Genomic DNA, 21524 nt, shown 5'->3' with positions numbered 1-21524 from the left:
TTCAGCTCTCTTCATCACCAGAGCACTAAAATTGTCTCTTACACATGTACAGCTCCCTCCAAGATTCCACTTCACTCCTCCAAATGCCCCCTTTACCCTAGTTAGTTCCTCCTGCCCCTTCCTCAGTTCCTGCTCTCTCTGCTGCCCCATCACAACTGTCATACATACAGAGACTTACGGTACTTTAGCCCCACCAGGATTTCAATTAACCTTGCTATTTACCACAGACATGAACCCCTCTCTTCTCTCCTTCCCAGCCCGCACCACCATGGGTGATGCCATCCTTGCTTTGCCAGGAACCTTCTCTAAACAGACAGGATCCCAACATGGCTGCCTGCTCTTTCCAGGACTCCACCTTCTGCCATGGTGCCTGGCTGTCTCCTGCCTGCTTTTCTCTGCCCTGATAACTTAACTTGCCGTAACCTGCTCCTCTTCTTTCTAGTCATCATGCTGTCTTCTCAAGGCAACATCTCCCTGCCCTAGAGCTTTAGGAAACAGCCAACAAAAACAGCATGATGACAGACTAGTGAACATATAATACAGAAAGATATTCCAATCACAGCATCATTGGTGCACTTCAGGGTGGGGAACCAAAGAGACCGTTCCCCAGTCCCTGCTCTATGTACGCTGCGTCTGTTCCAGATACACTGACATGATTGCAATATACTGGCCTGGCCTTGATATACTGGCCCAGGCCAGTACACTCCTCCTAAGTTCTTATGTTGCTTTAGTAAACTATATATACAAAAAGATACTGCCTTGCCTTCCAACCAAGCCTAATATCCAGTAATACCTAACATTTGTATACTGCTTTCAAGCACTGAAAGCACTTCATGCACATTATACAGCAATAATCCTTATAAAACCCATGTAAAAGTTACAATGCAAGGCTATGTCAATAATGTATTATTATTTGTGGGAATGTTGTGCGTAGCAGGAGAGGATATATTGATTAAATATTATCCTTCCTAACTCATGCTAGTGAGTTTATTCATACAGCAGAGTACATTCCCCTCTTTACACAGCAGGAAGCTAGTTGGTAGATTCGTTTGAATCTTTTTACTTAAGCTTCCTGTGTCTTTATTCTCTTTAGGAGGGATAAAAGGGGACTTACCAGGAACCAAACCCCATCTGAACAAAGCCAGATTGGATTGCTTCTTTTAAAAGTAGTAAGTTTACTCACATTCAGTTCACAGTTGGATCCCTGAAGGCAGGCTTTAGTTTAGAGTTACAGTTACAAAAAAGGGTTTGATCCCATGGGAATGAGCCCATGTCCTTCCTGGTGGCTGAGAGCCAGCAGACAGCAAAATACATCAGTATCAAGAAAGCATGGCATGAAGAGTGTTACCCAGCTCGTTGATCAGAGCCTGGAGGGCCCTGCAGAATAAAGGAAGGAATCCAGCCACCAACCAGGGCAAATAGCTGTAGACCAAAGTTTATTGCACAACAGGTTCAAAGAGGAATTTTGAACCCTGAGGATGGGGTGACAATGACTTTTAAAACTTTCCCACCATATCCCAGAACACAGTTCATACAGCATCATTGATACATCATTGCTACTTCACTGACATGTCACAAAAGGGGAGGGGTAGACAGGGGTTACACTAGTTTAACCTTGGCAAACATGTCCAGACAAGTCCTTGGTACAAGATTAGCATAAGCAGACATGTCAGGGCAAGACCCAGGTATAAGATTAGCATAGGCAAACACCTCTGGAGTCCCACCACCCAAAGTACAATAGAATCTCCTTTGCATGTTTGGAGCCTGAGGCAAGTCTGGTGATGAGATTTGGCTTCCCTTGGAGAACAATGAGCCCAGCAATTGTTACCTCTGGGCCTTTCCTGGGGTAGGAGGTGTGTATACATTTCTTCAAGCTTGGGGAGCTGGCAGGGGAAAGAGTCCTTTTTCCAAGGGCAAAATGGTGTTGGAATGGAGGAACTTGGCAAAGGTGTTGATTTGATATGATTCATAAAGCTATATTCCCTGAGCTGTCAAGTCGAAAGGATACATTAAGGCATAATATTTGTAACTGTTGACAACTTTAAAGATGTGCCCCCTCCGCTTAATTTCCGTAACAAGAGGAAGAAGAGTCAAAAGAGGGAGATGGCTGCGTGCCTGGCCCATTTTGTGGGGTCTGCAAGGGTCACGCCCACCTACCTGGTGACATGCAAAGGAAGGATGCTCCAGACCAGGTGTAACAGGAAGGTCAACTGGCTGGACCAACATCCCCCTGCATGTCCACTCTAGCCATCAGGAAATGTTGCATTTGACTGACCTCTTATGTTACATCCCACATTATTCCCCCATATTTCATATATGGGGCTGTAGTTAAGAAACAGTGGCTTCCTTGCCCAGCTAGATATGTTCACGACAGAGGCAAAACTCAAGGGACGTCCTTAATCCTACTTCACACCCTTACACCAGTTTGAACTTAGATATCATAGCCTAAAATGGATTTCGGGATGGAGAGATGGAAGGGAGGTAAGAATGTGGGAATATGAATATACTCTTACTTTAAAGCTTAGCTGAGGTTGGGAATAAGGCAACAGAAGCAAACAGAATCTTTAAGATCCACATTTACTTCATAAGACCAGGAGAAGAGCCTCCTGGATCAGGCCAATGGCCTACCTTCGTAATTATTTCTGGAATTAAGCATTGCTTACCTATTCATCTGTGCTAAAAACAAGCAAGCAATCCAACCCGTTTCCTTTTCTTAACTATATTCTCAAAATGTGCATTAAAATACTGGTTTCTACTGAAGGCTGAAACATTATCAAAGATGGGGAGGGGAAAGAGAAAAAGCTACCACTATCTCCCCGTCGGGGAATCGAACCCCGGTCTCCCGCGTGACAGGCGGGGATACTTACCACTATACTAACGAGGAGAACACTGAAAAAACTGGCTATCTCCAAAGGCTCTAAGTCTAATAGATAAGAAAATCCAACTCGGTTCACATGTGTTTCTCTATGGGGAAGAAAGTCGGCAGCAGAAACATGTAGAATCCCTGTCCCTTGAAAACAGTTATATTAAGGACGTGCAAATACATATAACCCATATTCAGCGTATCACATACCTTAGGGTTTAAAATTAGGGATATGCACCCCTTCCTAGACATTTTTCATTCTCTATTTTCATACATTTATGTCCTGTCTTCTATTATAGAAACCAAAGTGGTCCCCAGGCAGCCCCCTCCTCCATCAGTGCCAAAATCCAGACATGCTTATTTATTTATTATTAAATTTATACCCCACCTTTCCTCTAATAACCTCAAGGTCATGTACATGTTTCTGTTCACAACAGCCCTGTTAGGCTAAGTGGCGGGAACACAGTGAGCTTGAGGAGCGGGTATTTGAAACCCTGGTCTTTCTAGGCCTTTTCCAATATGATGCCAGTCCTCCTTATAACCGAACACTGATTTAATGCATTCTCAAAATACCAAAGCTTGCCTGTTAGGACAGGAAATTGTAGCAGCTGGAGGATTTAGAGAGCTCAACATACTTTTCCAGCACACCACAGCTTCGAGCCTTCCTTATAGAAATGTTATAAGCAAAGATAGAAAAGGTAGGAAAGGGAATTGGGTTGTAGAAGTCCTGATTAAAACAAAAACAAAAACGAAGTCCCGCACTCTCGGAAAAAGAGCAGCTATTGCGTTGGCCGGGAATCGAACCCGGGTCAACTGCTTGGAAGGCAGCTATGCTCACCACTATACCACCAACGCTTACATTAAAAAGTATCTGGAGAGCATCTGTTCGTATCATTCCTTTAAATGCGTCTTTGGAGAAAAGGAATATGGCATGTCAAAACGCTATTGACACAGTAGGTGGCGCTATTCTCTCCGAAACCTAAATTCAAATATTACAGGTGTGTTCAGCTGCAATTAGTTTAGCTGTCTCTCGGCATATATTTACATTTCATGTGTCACATACAAGTTAATCATCATTACAATGACTGAATCCACGCCATGAAGTGGGATAATTGTTAAGAAAATCTAATCTCAGTGGAATGCAGAACTTATTTTTAAAAAACTTGCTATTCCTGAATGACAGCATTGCACAAATCATAATGTAGCAATACTAATTTAAATCTTCTCAGCTTAGAAGAGGCGGCTTTTAAAAAGAGAGAAAGAGGTAGTATATCAAGCAAACTAACTGGTGCAAAAACAATCAGTAGAAGAAGAAAAAAATGCTCTGATATGATTATTAAATATGGATGCAGGTAATTTAAAAAATATTATATTTTGAACGTAGTCGGCAGGATTCGAACCTGCGCGGGGAGACCCCAATGGATTTCTAGTCCATCGCCTTAACCACTCGGCCACGACTACCTACATTAATATACGTATTAATACGTATAGATATACGTGGGTGTATACATATATGTATCACTACCACTTCCTGCAACATTGACTGACCAGATCTATCTTTTCGAGATTTTTGAGTATTTAATAAATTCCATCTGAGTTTTTATCTGAAAAAAATAAGGAAGACACGAAATGCTCCTTTTTTTCTTTTTTTAAGAATAGTGCTTTTTTCCTTAGAGGAAAGCAAACTTTCAGCATAGCTGTAAAAGCCTTAAGATTAACAGTCTTTTGCCTTTGCTGACTAGTGATTCTCATAGGAGTAAAATTACAGAAAAATGCTGCGCAGAACTTAGTAAGTCTGATTTTTTTCCCCAATGAAAATTGCTGTCGTACTCTGGGTATCATATTTCACCCGAGAGCCTTTATATTGACTTGCACCAGTCTCCTGAAACGCTTTGCAACTATAATTAGTTTGTGCAAGCATCGTAACAGCTGGCTCGTTGGTCTAGGGGTATGATTCTCGCTTTGGGTGCGAGAGGTCACGGGTTCAAATCCCGGACGAGCCCAAACGCTTTTCTTTTTCGTCTCAATACATACATAGAACAATGTCATTTTTTAAAAGAAAAAAAATAATCGTTCTATGGCTACATTTGAATTTCTACATTTCTGAGTAATCAACTAGCAAACTTTAGTTGCTGTCAAATGAATATGTAACTGCATTTGTGCTAAACTCTTTGTCAAAGTGCTGGGCCTTAAATCGCTCAAACCGCACCATCCGGTCACAAAAGGGGGATGGACCCTAAATGGCTCAGTGGAGCATGCTTAGTAGTAACATAACGTTGAATGTATGTGTTGGTGAGGGGTGGAAAAGGAGGGAGGATGGGATTGGACAGTAGTGCGGACTGTAACACTGAACTGGTGTACTCCACGGGACAACATTTTGTCTCAGTTTTTGCATCATGCACCGAACTATTCCAGACCTTAACTAAACGTTAACTTCCGATTTATATGGACGTTAAGTCCAAAAGTTGAATCGGAAGTTTAATGAAAAACGAATGTGATTTTTCAGCCAGTTGTGGACTTTCCTCTTTGTGTCTGGGTTTCCCACTGGCAGAACGTGTTCTGTGCGTGTGCGCGTTGTGGATGTCTAGAAAGGGGCAGGAAACTCGGAGGAGAAAGCCATACCAAGCTACAGCAAACGGTGGTGGATACTGAGCCTTGCTGAGTTATGAATAACTTCTGCAAGTTGAGCCTGCTAGAGATATTTCAGTGAGAGGGAAGGATAGAGAGCAACAGCTAATATAGGTTTTTGTCATGCTGTAAGATTGTTAAATGTCTTTTGCCGCGTTCTGTTGCAGAGCCTGATGAAACGTCATATATTTTATTACAGGGTAGCTCCAGTGGCGCAATCGGTAAGCGCGCGGTACTTATACAGCAGTACTTGTGAAAGCAATGCCGAGGTTGTGAGTTCGAGCCTCACCTGGAGCAGATGCTTTGTTAACCTATTTTAACTTGCAGCATAAGGGGGCTTATTTATTTATTTATTTATTTATTTACTTTGTATAGTGCCCTTCATCCGAGGATCCGCAGGGCAGATGGGTCAACCTGGAAAGGGAGTCCATCCATCTAAAAGAAGGAAAACTGATACTGTACCAAACTAAACCTCTGCTACCTTGCAGGGTATCTTCGAGAGAAGAAAAGGCTAAGGAGTAAACAGAAACCCAGAGTGGAGTCCCTAAGTGGGTTCGATGGCGCTTTGTATGCCTCTTGGCCACTCCGGAAGCCAAACCGGTGCCAAATGTATTGCTCTACTTTCCTCTGGACGACATCAGTGGGGCAGAGGTAGGGGGGGCTCTTGAGGTCTGGACAGCCCAGTACCTTCTTGCATACTGCCCAGGTATACTCCCACTTTGGTGTTGCTAATGCAGAGGTTCGACTTCACCCCCCAGAGGCCTACTCTTTTGTCTCTTTAGGCCAGGGGTCAGCAAACTTACCACACTTTGGGCCAGTGTCTCCAGTGCCGATCGTGCAGCGGGCTGGAAGGCGGGGACACACTATTTCTGGCGCACTTCTGGGTCGGAGGAGCACCAGAAATAGCTTGTGTACATGTGCACAGGCCTCCTCAGACCCGGATGTGCACCAGAAATAACGCTTGCGCATGTGCACAAGCTATTTCTGGTGCTCCTCCGACCCAGAAGTGGGCAGCAGCGCAGCACTGGCCACTGCAGGCGGGTGGCAGCAGGCTGTGCCACAGGCCAGATAAATGAGTCCCACAGGCCTTAGTTTGGGGACCCCTGCTCTAGGCAGAAGGATGCAAACATACCATCCTTCAATATAAAAAAACACGGAACTGCATAAAATAGTAACAGCAGCAACAGAAACCCAGTACCACAAAATTTAAAAGGTTATAGAATGATTACTTAGGCAAAGGCCTGCAAGAAGAGGAATGTTTTTGCCAGGCGTCTAAAGATATGCAACAGCCACCATTTGAGCATTTCTGGGGGAAGCATTCTACAAGCAGGGAATCACAGCTGAAAAGGCCCATTTCCTGTGGTGCCACCTTCCTGACCTATTGTGGATGAGGAACAAAAAGAATGGTCTGATGGTAGGGTCTGGGTAGGTTCACATGGGGAGAGGCAGTAGTTGAAGTATAGTGGTCCTGAGTTGTTTAAGGCAGCCTTTCTCAACCTTGGGTCCCCAGATATTTTTGGCCTACAACTCCCATCATCCCTGACCACTGGTCCGGTGAGCTAGGGATGATGGGAGTTGTAGGCCTAAAACATCTGGGGACCCAAGGTTGAGAACCACTGGTTTAAGGGTTTATAAGTCCAATCTAGCACTTTGCATGGGGCTCAGATACTACGGGTAATTGGCAACCAGTACAGTTGGGCCAGGATTAGTGTAATTTGCTGCTCAAAACAGTCTTGTTCCAGTGACCAACCTGACCACTGAGTTCTGCACCAGGTGTTTGCAAATGTGCTAGCAGTTTTATTGCTGCACCATTAGGTGGAACTTATGTCGTAGAAGGAAACCAGAAAAAAAGAAGAATCAGAGCGGAACAAAAAATTTAAGTAAACAAGAACGATGGCCCGTACGGGGCTCGAACCCGCGACCTTGGCGTTATTAGCACCACGCTCTAACCAACTGAGCTAACCGGCCCTCTTGGCAAGCATATGACATAATGCCAAATATATGACATCAGAATGAAAAAGGATTAAGTTCGCATTTATTTTAGAAAAATCCGCAAGATGGCACTAGAGTCAGGTATCGCAAAGGCGGAAGATTAAATTGTGTGTGGGGGGGGGGGGAATCTTCCAGCGGACTCTGTACAGGATATCCCATCAACTTTAACCCTTGGTGTTTTAGAGTGCAAGGTGGCGTTGAAAACATTGCATAAATTATAATTCTACATTCTAGGACTTTCCAAGTGTATAAGGCAAACTAAGCATAATGTTGTAATAGAAAATCCGGGGAATTTTGGGAGGGGGATAAATGAACGCAATGATGCAAGCCCTCTTTTTGACAAGTTAAGCGGCTCTTAAAAGAGCCTTTGGGTTCAGTATGTATTTGGGAACGAGTCAAAATTACTTGGAGCTGGTGTACTTGGTGACGGCCTTGGTGCCCTCGGAGACGGCGTGCTTGGCCAGCTCTCCGGGCAGCAGGAGTCGGACGGCGGTCTGGATCTCCCGGGAAGTGATGGTGGAGCGCTTGTTGTAGTGCGCCAGGCGGGAAGCCTCGGCCGCGATGCGCTCGAAGATGTCGTTGACGAAGGAGTTCATGATGCTCATGGCCTTGGACGAGATGCCCGTGTCCGGGTGGACCTGCTTGAGCACCTTGTAGACGTAGATGGAGTAGCTCTCCTTGCGGCTCTTCTTGCGCTTCTTGTCGCCCTTCTTCTGCGTCTTAGTGACGGCTTTCTTGGAGCCCTTCTTGGCCGCAGGAGCAGACTTTGCTGGTTCCGGCATTGTAAAAGCACCTATTTCCTTTCAGCTGCAAAGAAATGGTACGCGGCATGTGTTCAGACCATTCAATTTATAGCAGCAGGATGCAATTAGCATATTCAGCTTCAATGATTCCTATTGGTTAACAACTAGAAGCTACCCAATCGCATCTTCTCATTTTAAGGCGCCCACTTCAAATTTCAAGCTGCTACTTCCTTTGATCCTATTGGACAGGCTCCGACCTGTCCAACCAATGGACTAAAGGAAAAGACTCGAGATTCCCATTCGCTAGGTAAGTCACATGGTTTTAAAGCACTACCCAATAGGAATTCACAATTTCAAGCCGGCGGCACGGATAAATATCGAGGAAGAAGCTGCTTCAGAGCTATTCTGGTTCGAGCTTCGGAAGTGAAACAGCAGCTGAACTTAAAGAAGAAAACATGTCTGGTCGTGGCAAGCAAGGTGGAAAAGTCAGGGCTAAGGCCAAGACTCGCTCTTCTCGTGCCGGGCTGCAGTTCCCCGTGGGTCGTGTGCACCGTCTTCTGCGCAAAGGGAACTACGCAGAGCGCGTCGGAGCCGGAGCGCCCGTCTACTTGGCTGCTGTGCTGGAGTACCTGACTGCTGAGATCCTGGAGTTGGCCGGCAACGCTGCCCGGGACAACAAGAAGACCAGGATCATCCCTCGCCACTTGCAGCTCGCCATCCGCAACGACGAGGAGCTGAACAAACTGCTGGGCAAAGTCACCATTGCTCAAGGAGGCGTCCTCCCCAACATCCAGGCTGTGCTGTTGCCCAAGAAAACCGAGAGCCACAAAGCTAAGAGCAAGTGAAGCTCTTCTCAAGGAATCCCAAAATCCAAAGGCTCTTTTAAGAGCCACCCACAACTTCAGCGAAAGAGCTAGTCATCTCTAGTATAAGCTACCGATTCTAATATTTCTTTGTTAGTTCTCAAGCACATTTCAAGAATATGCACATCACAGCCGGAAAGCCTATCAAAAGTTACATATTTGCTAGGTTCACATTTATCTTGCAATACTGAATAAGGCATGCTGTACTTTAATGACATCCTAACCCTAGCTATGTAATCCCAAACGTGTTTACTCAAGTAAGCAAAGCTAAATGTGAAAGAACGGGTTAAAATATCTCCATACAAGTGTGGGTGGGGAGTGGCTACCCAAAACTGCAGTGATAGAAAGTTAAAGTATGCAGTACTTAAGGATAGGGCCCCTTGAGCCTTGTGAGTCTAGGCATCTCTTTCTGGCCCTGGAGACTTTACCCCAGTAAATACCCTTTATGAGACCTGTTTTGCACCCTCCGTGAGTGTTTTGGCCTTGCTGGAATGAGTCTTGCGCTTCCTGCTTGACTGGATGTAGGCCATAGTGTTGTGCAAGTGGGTGTGGAATTTAATGCTCTGTTTAAAGGTAACATTCACATTTGTTCCTCTGTCTACTTTCGCCTCTGGTGCTCTACATCCATGGCATGTGGCCACCCAGAAGTTGTCCACAAGGAAATGAAGAAGCCCTCAGGCTGAAAAAGGTTCCCCACACCTGTTGCTCATCAAGAAATTATTGTAGAGGCAGGAAGGTTTCCTTCAGAGTTTAGTTATTTTGCCAAAAGGACAAGAACAAGATCTGCCCAAACAAATGCAAGAACACAATAAAGTCTGGCATCACTTTTTGGAGAAGTGTGTGTGTGTGTGTGTGTAAAATCAGGAAACTACCTATAGAGAACTGCAGCTTGAGAAGGAAATTGCAGACAAGCTGAATGAATTTCTGTGCTCCAGTCTTCACTGAGAGAGGCACAGGTCAGATACCTCTGCCTTTACCAACTTTTGCAGGAAGAGGTATCTGAAGTACTGCGGCAAATAGTGGTGACAAGACCATTTACTTTACTGGTAAATTTAGGGGGGGGGGGCACACCAAGAAATGACCATCCAGCCAAAAGTTCTCAAAGAACTCAAAGATGAAATTGCTCATCTTCTAACAAAGATACATTTGTTTTCCCCTAAGATGAGCCTCCATACCAGAGGACTGAAAATGGGCCAGTATAATGACACTTTAAACCAAGAAACCAAGGAATCCAGGCAAGATCCTAAACCAGCTCATCTCAGTCTCACATGACCTGGCAACACCATGTAAATTAAGGCATCAAAAATAGTGGTGTGACTCAAGCACTATTTTAAAGGCTTGTTTTCCTTCTGGCAGGCTTAGGCCAGCTCCTTGCTCCAGAATGGAGTCTGGTTGGGGTGTACTTTCCCCTTGCTCCACTTAACTTTACACCAGTTTCTTGTGAATAGGATTACAGCATAGGTCGAAGGCAGATGGAAGTTCAGTTTGCTCTAGCAGGGTTTTTCTTAAGTTCAAGACTCATGGATAGCCATCTGCCAGGGATTCTTCACCTGCATTTTAGGGGGTTGGACTGGATGACTCTTGGGGTCCCTTCAAACTCTACAATTCTATGAATCATCAGTATTGTGAAAGATAAGAGGTATGCTATCCAAGAGGGTCAGTTGTTTGTTTCGCTTACTGCTGAAAGGAAAGAAGCCACAGCTTTTGAACAATGATTACTCTTTCACAGTACAAAGTGGAAAGAAACGGTGCTGGTTCTAGGCTAGGGACCTACTGGTTTCTGATATTTGGCACGAACTACAGAGACATTTACAGATAGGTAGCCGTGTTGGTCTGCCATAGTCAAAACAAAAAAAAAATTCCTTCCAGTAGCACCTTAAAGACCAACTAAGTTAGTTCTTGGTATGAGCTTTCGTGTGCATGCACACTTCTTCAGATACACTGAAACAGAAGTTTCCAGACCCTTCTATATAGTGAGAAGGTGGGGAGGGGTATTACTCAGAAGGGTAGTAGGAATGGGTGATTGGCAGATAGCTGTGATGAGCCTGTTGACGACTATTTTAAAGGCTTGTTTTCCTTCTGGCAGGCTTAGGCCAGCTCAGCAAGCAGTATCCTTGCTCCAGAATGGAGTCTGGTTGGGGTGTACTTTCCCCTTGCTCCACTTAACTTTACACCAGCTTCTTGTGAATAGGATTACAGCATAGGTCAAAGGTAGATGGAAGTTCAGTTTGCTCTAGCAGGGTTTTTCTTAAGTTCAAGACTCATGGATAGCCATGATCAGAGACATGACATTCCTGATTGCTGACCTTGTTTCTTCTATTGCTTCTCTCTCTGCACTGATTGGTTACTCTGGTTTCCTTCCCGCCCCGTCTAAATTTAGGACCGTAATCAACTTGGGTGGTGGGGGCGAGGCAAAGATTTGTCTGTGTCTGTAAACTGTAACCATATACCAGAATGGTTCTATGTGCAGAAATAGATTTGCCATCTGCCTTATGGAGGGCTTCCTTGTAAAGCAAAGACAGGTTTTTGTTTCAAATGGGGGCGGAGACCCATTTCACAAAATAGCAAGGCTGAATGGATAGGAGCCAAAATGTAGTCATTAGAAGGGCCGGGGTGGTTTTGAAATCCTGCCCAATCCCTGCATAGTTTGGGAAATTCGAACTCTGCAACGGTTCCATTCATCTCTTCCAGCCAATCAGCGGGCAGCCAGCTGCCTATAAATATCCGGCCATGGAACTTTCGCTTTACTTTATCTGTTGTTTCCTTTGTGGGGGGACTTGCGGCGTTTTGGGTTGTTTTCTGTTCTTCTTTTGGTAGCAATGGCCCGTACAAAGCAGACGGCTCGCAAGTCGACTGGCGGGAAGGCGCCTCGCAAGCAGCTGGCGACCAAAGCCGCCCGCAAGAGCGCGCCGGCCACGGGCGGAGTGAAGAAGCCTCACCGCTACCGGCCGGGCACCGTGGCGCTGCGCGAGATCCGCCGCTACCAGAAGTCGACGGAGCTGCTGATCCGCAAGCTGCCTTTCCAGCGCCTGGTGCGCGAGATCGCGCAGGACTTCAAGACGGACCTGCGCTTCCAGAGCTCGGCCGTGATGGCTCTGCAGGAGGCGAGCGAGGCTTACCTGGTGGGCCTGTTCGAGGACACCAACCTGTGCGCCATCCACGCCAAGCGCGTCACCATCATGCCCAAGGACATCCAGCTCGCCAGGCGCATCCGCGGAGAGAGGGCCTGAGAAACGCCCGCACGCGTCCCCAGAACACGAATCCTGTTTCACCACAAAGGCTCTTTTAAGAGCCACCACATGGTCTTGGAAAGAGCTTGCACGATGCTAAATTACCTCTTGCAGCTTTCCGGCACGTCGTCGGTTAGTAAGGGCAACTAACAGTAACTGGGAAGTTAACAAAGTTCTCACAGTTTGATACAAACTATGAGAATGACCATGGGAATGGGAAACTTGACACCTAAAGGCTCTTTTAAGAACTTTCTAAAAGGTAGCTGGGAAGCCCGGAAAAGGGAATGCTACTGTTTAGCTGGCGATGGCTTTATCCTTCTACTTGTTAAGGAAAATGCTAATCCCACCCCCTGGAATTAAGTGGGATTGAAATATGCTTCGCTATTTCATAGTTTCTTTGTATAGATAGTCTTTTATTCCGCTTATCCTAGCTGAATAATACCTTCCCCAAATAATTAAGATTGAAGAAGTTTAGAGGTGCCGTTTACAGTAGGACTGCATTCAGAAATTCACAAATTACTCGATTAATCGTGTTGAGTTGAAGTTGACTGCTTAACGGAGGCTCCCAAGGGGAGGATGCATTTATTTGATTGGGGCACCATCAGAGCAGGGCCATTCCTCGTCCACCTACAGAGGGAGGCTGCTTCTTTCAAGATGGCGAATTCTAGGCTTGTGTAACATTTAAAGTAGGGATTTCAAATTCAAAAGATATTTTAACACATTAGTTAAGCAGCTTTATGTCTAATAAACCTCACCATTCATAATTCTTATAGAATCCGCTCAATTTCATTGGCTATGTTCTGGAAAATACGCAAGTTACATTGTAATCCTAGCGCGTTTATTCAATATGAAACCACCTTAAAAGAGTACTGCAAAAAACCACATCCTTTTGAAGTAGTCGAGTATTGAAGCACTTTTTAAGTACCGGAGTAAAACCAACTTGTTTTGTGCTTGACGAGGTGGCCGAGTGGTTAAGGCGATGGACTGCTAATCCATTGTGCTTTGCACGCGTGGGTTCGAATCCCACCTTCGTCGGTATAGTGTTTTTGTTGGTTCACCTTTTGTTAAATCAGAAGCACAGACCCATGTGCGCATTTTTAGAAAATGTAAAGCTGAACTTCAGTCTTGAGATCACAGACCCTCATCAGAAATGCTGGCATATATTAGAACATCCCACATACACGTTGATAGGTAGTTTCTTCCACAGATAAAACGTATTGTGCAACACAGTATGTCAAGTGTGCTGTCTGTGCTATTTTGAATGGCTTAAAAACAAACAAACCATGACATGATTAGATTCAGGTAGGTAGCCCTGCTGGTCTGACTCAGTGGAAATAATATAATAATATAAAAAATTAATAAATCGTCCAGTAGCACCTTAGAGACCAACTAAGTTTATTCTTGATATAAGCTTGATATGATCAGGAAGTGTAGAAACGTGATGTCACTCGTTTGCCATTAACTAGTGGAAGAAAATAATTTTAAAAGATGTATGAAGAGGCATAGGGTGGAAAAAAAGTTAAGAACGCCCGAGCAGGGACTTGAACCCTGGACCCTCAGATTAAAAGTCTGATGCTCTACCGACTGAGCTACCCGGGCTCTTCAAGCTAGTGTTCCAAATCAGTTACAAAAAATAGGAAGTCCTTCGTTACACCCAATCCAAACTCTGTTGGGCATTTCCGTGGCTGCTCAGCCTAAGCCTGGCAGAGGTAAAAGAAGCCTTTACATTAGTCCTTTATGCGGGGTTGCCAGATTATGTGGGTAAACTGAATAGACTGAGGATTCAGCCTAAGTCCCCCACCTTCCTGTGTCAACCACACCTCAGAAAAACTCTGCCTATCTAATTTACAGTAAGGTGGCAGTTCATAAAGAATTTCTAAACCATGTAATTGTTGTTGTTATTTAGTCGTGTCCGACTCTTCATTACCTCATGGACCAGAGCACACCAGGCACTTCTGTCTTCCACTGCCTCCTGCAGTTTAGTCAAACTCATGTTTGTAGCTTCAAGAACACTGTCCAACCATCTCGTCCTCTGTCGTCCCCTTCAGTGGCGTAGCGTGGGTTGTCAGCACCCGGGGCAAGGCAAGTAATTTGCACCCCTTAACCCGTGGATTTGTGCCCCCTAACCCTCAGATGTTGCGCCCGGTGCGGCTGGCCCCCCCTGCACCCCCCACGCTACGCCACTGGTCCCCGTCTCCTTGTGCCCTCCATCTTTCCAAACATCAGGGTCTTTTCCAGGGAGTCTTCTCTTCTCATGAGGTGGCCAAAGTATTGGAGCCTCAGCTTCAGGATCTGTCCTTCCAGTGAGCACTCGGGGCTGATTTCCTTAAGAATGGAGAGGTTTGATCTTCTTGCAGTCCATGGGACTCTCAAGAGTCTTCTCCAGCACCATAATTCAAACCATGTAATTAGAAACTCACTATATAAGGTCTGGGTGAAACATAGAAGGCTGTTAGAACCGAAAACCCCATGGTGGGTATCACTGTTAGAAGTGCTATCAGTCAAAAAGAAAAATACGACAGGAAAATTGGCAACATACCAGCAGTTCCTCAAGGAGGAACAGGGCCAGTTAAAACTACGACCATACAAAGAGTTGACCCAATACTGCACCACATGGTTACAATATCACCAAATTGCCCAAATATTTAATCAGGACAAAATAATAGGATTTGAAAAAGAAGAATGAAAATTACAAAAAGTATTATTACAAAATCTGAAAAAGAGCATATCAAAAATGTATAATCTATTATTAGAACGGAACGGGAGTTAAAGAATGAAGAAGTAAAAGAAGTTATGATTAAATGGGCATGTTATGACATAGGTTATACAATTTGGCTGGACCAATGGGAGAAATTATGGAAATGCGATATTAAATTTACGGCACGTTATACAATTAGAGAAAAATTGATGAAAATGATGTACCAATGGTACTTGACTCCAGTAAAATTGGCCAAATTTTACAAATTAAAATCAAATACCTGTTGGAGATGCAAGAAAGAAATTGGAACAATGTTTCACATGTGGTGGGAATGCCGACCTATTAAACAATTCTGGAATGAAATATATGAGGAAATCAAAAAGAAGTTCAAAATTGATTTTAGTAAAAAAATGGAGGCATTCCTTTTAGGTATAATCACAAAGGATATTCCTGACATTCAAAGGAAAGTATTCCTCTATGCGACAACAGCTGCCAGGATGCTCATTGCAAAAAATTGGCAAGGGGGAAACATCCCATCAATAAAAGAATGGCAAATCAAATTTTGTGAAAATATATATTTGGCAAGATTCACAGCATTCTTAAGGGGACAATCGGATCAAAAATTAGTAAAAGAATGGGATTGTGTTAAAGAATATATGAAAAAACATTGTTCTGGAGTAAGTATATCGGTATGTAATGAATGAAGCTTTGCAGGGTTAAAGAAATTGAAAAATGGTGCAAGAGTATAAAGATAGAGGTAATCTACACTAGACACAACAACACAGAAAGGTTAAAAACTATGAGGTCTCAGAACAAAGGAAGGAAGTCAATACGTGTATATGTACATAACGATGAATATGATGATATGGTTTTCTTTGTGGGTGTGATTTTTCTTTTTGTTTTCTTTTATCTTTCTTTTTTGTTTTGCTTCGTCTTGTTTGTTCTGCTTTGTTTTGGACTTTATGTTTTTAATCTATTTTTTTAAAATAATAAAAATTAAAACAAAAACTCTTTTGGGGGACTTACACCAGTCCTGCATTACCCAGGATGAGCAAGTCCCAACAATGCATCTTGGGGTCAGGGTTGGGGATTTAATGCTGGCTGGGCTGCAGATTCATTGCATGCTAAACTGCTGATCCTGGCAGCTCTTGCCATAGGATGACCCCTTATTCTAGTAACCGCTAGCATTCTACACCCTACATTTTTGTTGGAATGCAGTTGTGCTAAGGTAATATTTTCCGATGGTATACTTTCATGCAATTAAACATGGCACTGCCCCATAGAAAGGAAGCTGGAGATTTCAAGTGGCAAAAGCAATTTTAAAAGGGGCTTTGAAGACGGCATCACACTATACAAATGTAGCATTTCACGTTTGTGTTTGCTTGTTTAGATATCACCTTCAACATGATGTGCAGAATGCAATAAAAACAGCAAACCAAAAATTAAAAAGGACACAGACCATAACAGCATATTAAAAAAAAAATTCTCAGGAGAAACACATGGCAGGGAACTTTTTATCCATCTGTTGAAGCCTATTGGAACAAAAATATCCTCAATTGTTTCTGGCTCACAACAATCTGTAATGTGAATGCACTTCTGAGTTATAAAAGCCAATGGTCTCCCCGTCGGGGAATCGAACCCCGGTCTCCCGCGTGACAGGCGGGGATACTTACCACTATACTAACGAGGAGTTAGTAATGGCCTTTCTTGATCTCAATAAATGGAGGGGGGAAAGGTTACCCTCCCATAACCAGCCAGTTTAAACTAGCACGTTTTTACTCGATTCTACACGGACATGCATGACAATTACCTTAAGCAGTATGCCTGCAATTCACCTGCAAAACACTCTTTGTGAGAAACATATTTTTTTTCTTACTATTTCAGGGAAGCTTATACAAGCAGTCACCTACAGCACTTTTAGAGGGAAAACTCCCTAGTCTTCAGTAATAGATACGTATAGTGGTTTGACTGTAGTTGATGAGCGCTGCGTGGAAAGTAAGGAGTAACAAAACACCTGTCCGGCACCACAAGGTATTTAAAGATGGTTGCCTAAAAGGGAAGACGTTTTTTGACTATTTAAGCAAAGACGATTTCAGGAAAAGGGAAAACAGCATCGTAGTCGGCAGGATTCGAACCTGCGCGGGGAGACCCCAATGGATTTCTAGTCCATCGCCTTAACCACTCGGCCACGACTACTTGCTAAAACACACACACACCTTACGTCTTAAACTTTCGCAATAAAGAGTTCTGCTGTACTTTTGCTCCAACTTATTTTCTTAGTCTTCACGACTCTCTGCGTGTTCTGTGTTGCACTGGTTTCTTTAGGCCCAAATACAGTCACTTTAAGAAGGAAGAAAAGAAGTCAGAAACAGGAAGTCCAGTTTAGACCTATTACAAAAATTATGGGCCAGGATTGGACTTCAACTCCCATCAATCCCAGACAACATAGCCAATGTTGAGGGACAATGAGTGTGGCATAGGTTAACAGCATCTGGAGAACCACAAATTCCTGGTCCCAGGATGTACAGTATCTTGTCTTCCAGCCTCCAATTGGCCTTTCTCAGTTTATTTGATGACATAGGCACCTAATTATTTCTTTGCTGATGGTTTCCAGCGTTACAGAATTTTTTTTTGGGGGGGGCACATCTTTAAAGTTGTTAAATGTTACAAATATTATGCATAAATGTATCCTTTCGACTTGACAGCTCAAGGAAGTTACCTAGCTTTAACAATCATATGAAATCAACCCCTTTGCCAGTTTCCTCCATTTCAACACTATTTTGGTCTTGGAAAAACCCCAAGCGTGAGGACATGTATACATACCTCCTACCCCAGGAAGTGTCCAGATGTGACAATCGCTGAGCTGATTGTTGGCCAAGGAAAGCCTAATCTCATCACCAGACTTGCCAAGGGGTCCAGACATGCAGAGGAAGTTCTATTGTACTTTGGGTGGTGGGACTTCAGAGGTGTTTGCCTATGCCAATCTTATACCTGGGTCTTGCCCTGACATGTCTGCTTATGCTAATCTTGTACCAAGGACTTGTCTGGACATGTTTGCCAAGGTTAAACTAGTGTGAACCCTGTCTACCCCTCCCCTTTTGTGGCATGTCAGTGATGTAGCAATGATGTATCAATGATGCTGTACGAATTGTATTCTGGGATATGGTGGGAAAGATTTAAAAGTAATTGTCACCCCATCCTTGGGGTTCAAAATTCCTCTTTGAACCTGTTGCGCAATAAACTTTGGTCTACAGCTATTTGCTCCGGTTGGTGGCTGGACTCCTTCCTTTATTCCGCAGGGACCCACAGGCTCTGCCCAAAGAGCTGGGTGACTGAGCAGCCTCGCACCTAGATTTTTCCGTAACTCCAGTCTGGAGTTAGCAATAGAATGGAAATCTCAAGGTGCTCCAGCTCATTGTAATTCCCATTTGTACTGCTGTGGCAGGTACTATTAAGGGTTTGGAAGCTAATGAAAGGGTTGGGAATCCGTGGCACTTCAGATGTTGTTGGATTCCCCAGCTCCTATAACCCCAACTCTGCCCTGCCACACGCACAGCCACAATGAATTTGCAAGCCGATTTAAAATTTGTGTGGGGAAGTCAGATTATGAACATCGATTCTGCAGTTATGAAACTAGGCTACGAAATGGTGGGATTTGAGCTGGTACCCTAACTACCCTTACCAGTGGGAGTTATTTTAGAGTTAACATGCAAAGCACTCAGTTGCCAGATCTCATAGGTGAACCTTCCCTATGTCACCATCTATTAATATATCTTCTTGGGAAACCAAGACTAAATGTGCAACTCTGAAAGAATATAGTGGGAAGACATCTGTAAACAACAACCTCAATTGTCAACGTTCCTATTGGCTCTGGTTGGCTTGGAGGCTCCCCCTGACACCACTGCCCTCTGACTCTTCTTGACTGAAGCCTTGGCTGTGGGGCAGGAGTGCTTGTGGGGACTGGTGGCACCTCTTCAGTCATGCTTGTCCAGGACGAGGCGAGAAAGTATCAAGTATGGTGAATGGGCCGGTATTATAGGGCATCAGTGGCACTCCCATTGGTGTGTTCTGGTGCCTTCTTTTCAAGGATCAGAAGTAGCTCCTGCCTCATCCCAACCCTGGGCTCCTTACCCTGCACAAGGCTGTGAACTCATTCAACCCAGCTGTGTCTAGTTGCTCAGTTCCCAGATGCTCTTCAAGAGGACCCTCCATCCTGCTGCTGCATTGGTGTGTGATTCCCAAAGAGAAGAAAAGGAGTCTATAATGGGAACAGAAAACCAAGGGTGGATGTCTGAAGAAAGCCTTCAAATAGGGAAAGTGCTACTTTCTAGTTTAAAAATGCATGATTCTGAAACTTCTAAACTTCTATCTCCAGAAGATCCTGAAGTCTGAGAGTGAAGAATCCAGCGCTTGGCCAAATCTTGCAATTAGAGGTGATGTGTGAAAGTATCAACATGAACACAGGGGACAGAGGTCTCAGAGAACATGATGGTTAACTAGCGTGCAGAAAATGGGTTCAGGTTGGTTGAGAGATGGTACCTTCTGAGAACTAAAGGTTATTCCCCTACACATAATTCCATTCCTTCTGCTTTGGGGCATCTATTTCACAAATCTAGCAAGGCCACAGTCTTGATTTGTGACTTGTGAGCCCCTGCTCACCTTCACTTGGTATATTTGTGTATTTCCTAGTATATTTCCAGGGCCCTGTGCAAAATTTGCAAATATGCTTGTAAGATTCCCTGAGAATGAACACAGGGCCATAATCGATTGGGGATTGGAGTGGGCTTTGCCTATTCCACAGCAGCAAAATCCCAGGTAAGGGTGCTATCTCTCCCCTTACACAGAGATGCACACCACAGGACAAAAGCCAACCATTCATGAATGAATGAGAAACTGAAGGGCAGAGTATGTGGGGACACACACACCCCTGGTCTCCCACCTGCTGACCTATAGCTGGATTAAACAAACCTGCCTTTTCGCTCTTACCTGAATACAACCACTGCTTTTTTGTTGTTGTTAAGGCTAAACTGGACCATGTGACAGAATGCTGGTGCAATACTGAAGCCTTTTAACATTTCCAGTGTAGAAAGATCAAAAGGCTGCAAAACCCTTAGCAAGCTTCCCTGGGAATAAACCCCACTGAACTCACTGGAACGCAAGTAGACATAATGATTAGGATTGCAGCCTAAGAGGACTGCGGCCCATCATATTTGACAGGAAAGTACAATTAAATAATTGATTCAGGACTGTTAGTGTACTTGGAGATTTCATTGCTGCAACTGGGAGCTTTTATACTGAAAAAAGAAGGGTGTGTGTGCTTGTTGTATAGTTTTTCAGCAATAATGACACATACCTATCCCTGCCTACCCCAATCTAAATATGGCAGAGTGCCATTTTCTATATTTCTATCATTTGATGTGAAAAGCAATGTCGGTGTGTTTGGGAAATCAAATGGCAGGTGAGATTTTGAAAAATCTGGATGTTTACACTGGATTTCTGTACTGTTTATGGGTGTAAACTGAGACATGCTTTCTTATGTTGAGATGTTCTTTCAAACTGGTCTCTCGACCATCAAGAATCCTTGTCTGATGCAAAAAAAAAGCCCACAGCACAAGCTTCTTTTTCATTTGTTGTACACCTCCTTTCTGCGAGGACACCTAAGGGAGTCAGCATTTTTAAAACACTAAAACTATTTTTTTCATGGTCTGTACACTGCAGCTACCTCCCCCATGCCCTGAGAGAGAGAGAGAGAGAGAGAGAGAGATGTATGCATTGCATAAAATAATCACAGCATGCACTTTGGCTTCTGCCTGGATAATGTATTAACTTCAGAAAATCAATGGGCAGCTGGAAAGATAAAAAGCGCTGAGTTCAGAGAATGGTATGTGGGCTCGATTGCAATAAAATCCTCTTGATGTACATTCACCACTGGCAGAGGGAGGTCCTTGCGTATCTGCTAGATACATCTGTCAAGTGAAGAGACAGTCATACGCCTAAGATTCCCAGTGATTTCTTAAGTGAGGCTAGTATGGAAAGGCGCCATGGCTTAGATGGTCAAAGCGCCTGTCTAGTAAACAGGAGATCCTGGGTTCGAATCCCAGTGGTGCCTTCTTTATTTTCCTCTTGATCCAAATATCAGAGTTGAGATGAGTAAGATTCATTTCTGTGGCCGGCAGAGCCTCCTGGAATATCGAACCTGGTAAAAACCAACGACAACAATGCATGACAGTCACCACAGAATTGCAATGCAGAGAACAAAACTAAGCAAAGCAACACGACTGGAAATGATTAAGGCATTTCGTTGCTATTGCACCTTGGGAGATAATCAGAGATGAACAGTGCAATCTTACGCACGTCTGCTCGGAAATAAGTCCTGTTGAGATCAGTAGCACTTACTCCCGGCTGGGTGAATAGAGGATTTCAGCCTGAACCGCAGAGAGGCTTCTCTTACGGGAGCGGTGGGGGTGAAACCAGAAAGGACAGTCCCCTCACTCCATTAACAAAAAC

General features: G+C 44.1%; 3 protein-coding genes across 3 annotated transcripts; 2 read left to right on the top strand and 1 right to left on the bottom strand.

Annotated features, from left to right (window-relative positions):
- Positions 1-7854: 7854 nt before the first annotated feature.
- On the bottom strand, positions 7855-8269 carry LOC309354607 (histone H2B 1/2/3/4/6). Its single transcript, XM_081884840.1, has one exon. The coding sequence runs from the start codon at positions 8263-8265 to the stop codon at positions 7885-7887; it is 381 nt and encodes a 126-aa protein (XP_081740966.1). The 5' UTR covers positions 8266-8269; the 3' UTR covers positions 7855-7884.
- A 412-nt stretch (positions 8270-8681) lies between these two features.
- Positions 8682-9114, top strand: LOC309354598 (histone H2A.J; the record flags this gene model as incomplete). Its single annotated transcript, XM_081884830.1, has 1 exon — positions 8682-9114. The coding sequence occupies one exon, from the start codon at positions 8682-8684 to the stop codon at positions 9069-9071; it is 390 nt and encodes a 129-aa protein (XP_081740956.1). The 3' UTR covers positions 9072-9114.
- Positions 9115-11865: 2751 nt separating this feature from the next.
- On the top strand, positions 11866-12534 carry LOC309354490 (histone H3.2). Its single transcript, XM_081884640.1, has one exon. It carries the CDS (start codon positions 11909-11911, stop codon positions 12317-12319), a length of 411 nt encoding a protein of 136 aa, XP_081740766.1. The 5' UTR covers positions 11866-11908; the 3' UTR covers positions 12320-12534.
- The last annotated feature ends 8990 nt before the right edge of the window (positions 12535-21524 follow it).

This window comes from Podarcis melisellensis (assembly GCF_964234715.1).
Source record: "Podarcis melisellensis genome assembly, chromosome: 13".
NCBI classification, from domain to species: domain Eukaryota; kingdom Metazoa; phylum Chordata; class Lepidosauria; order Squamata; family Lacertidae; genus Podarcis; species Podarcis melisellensis.
The sequence above is the reverse complement of the archived record's forward strand: the minus strand, read 5'-3'. Positions and strand labels throughout refer to the sequence as shown.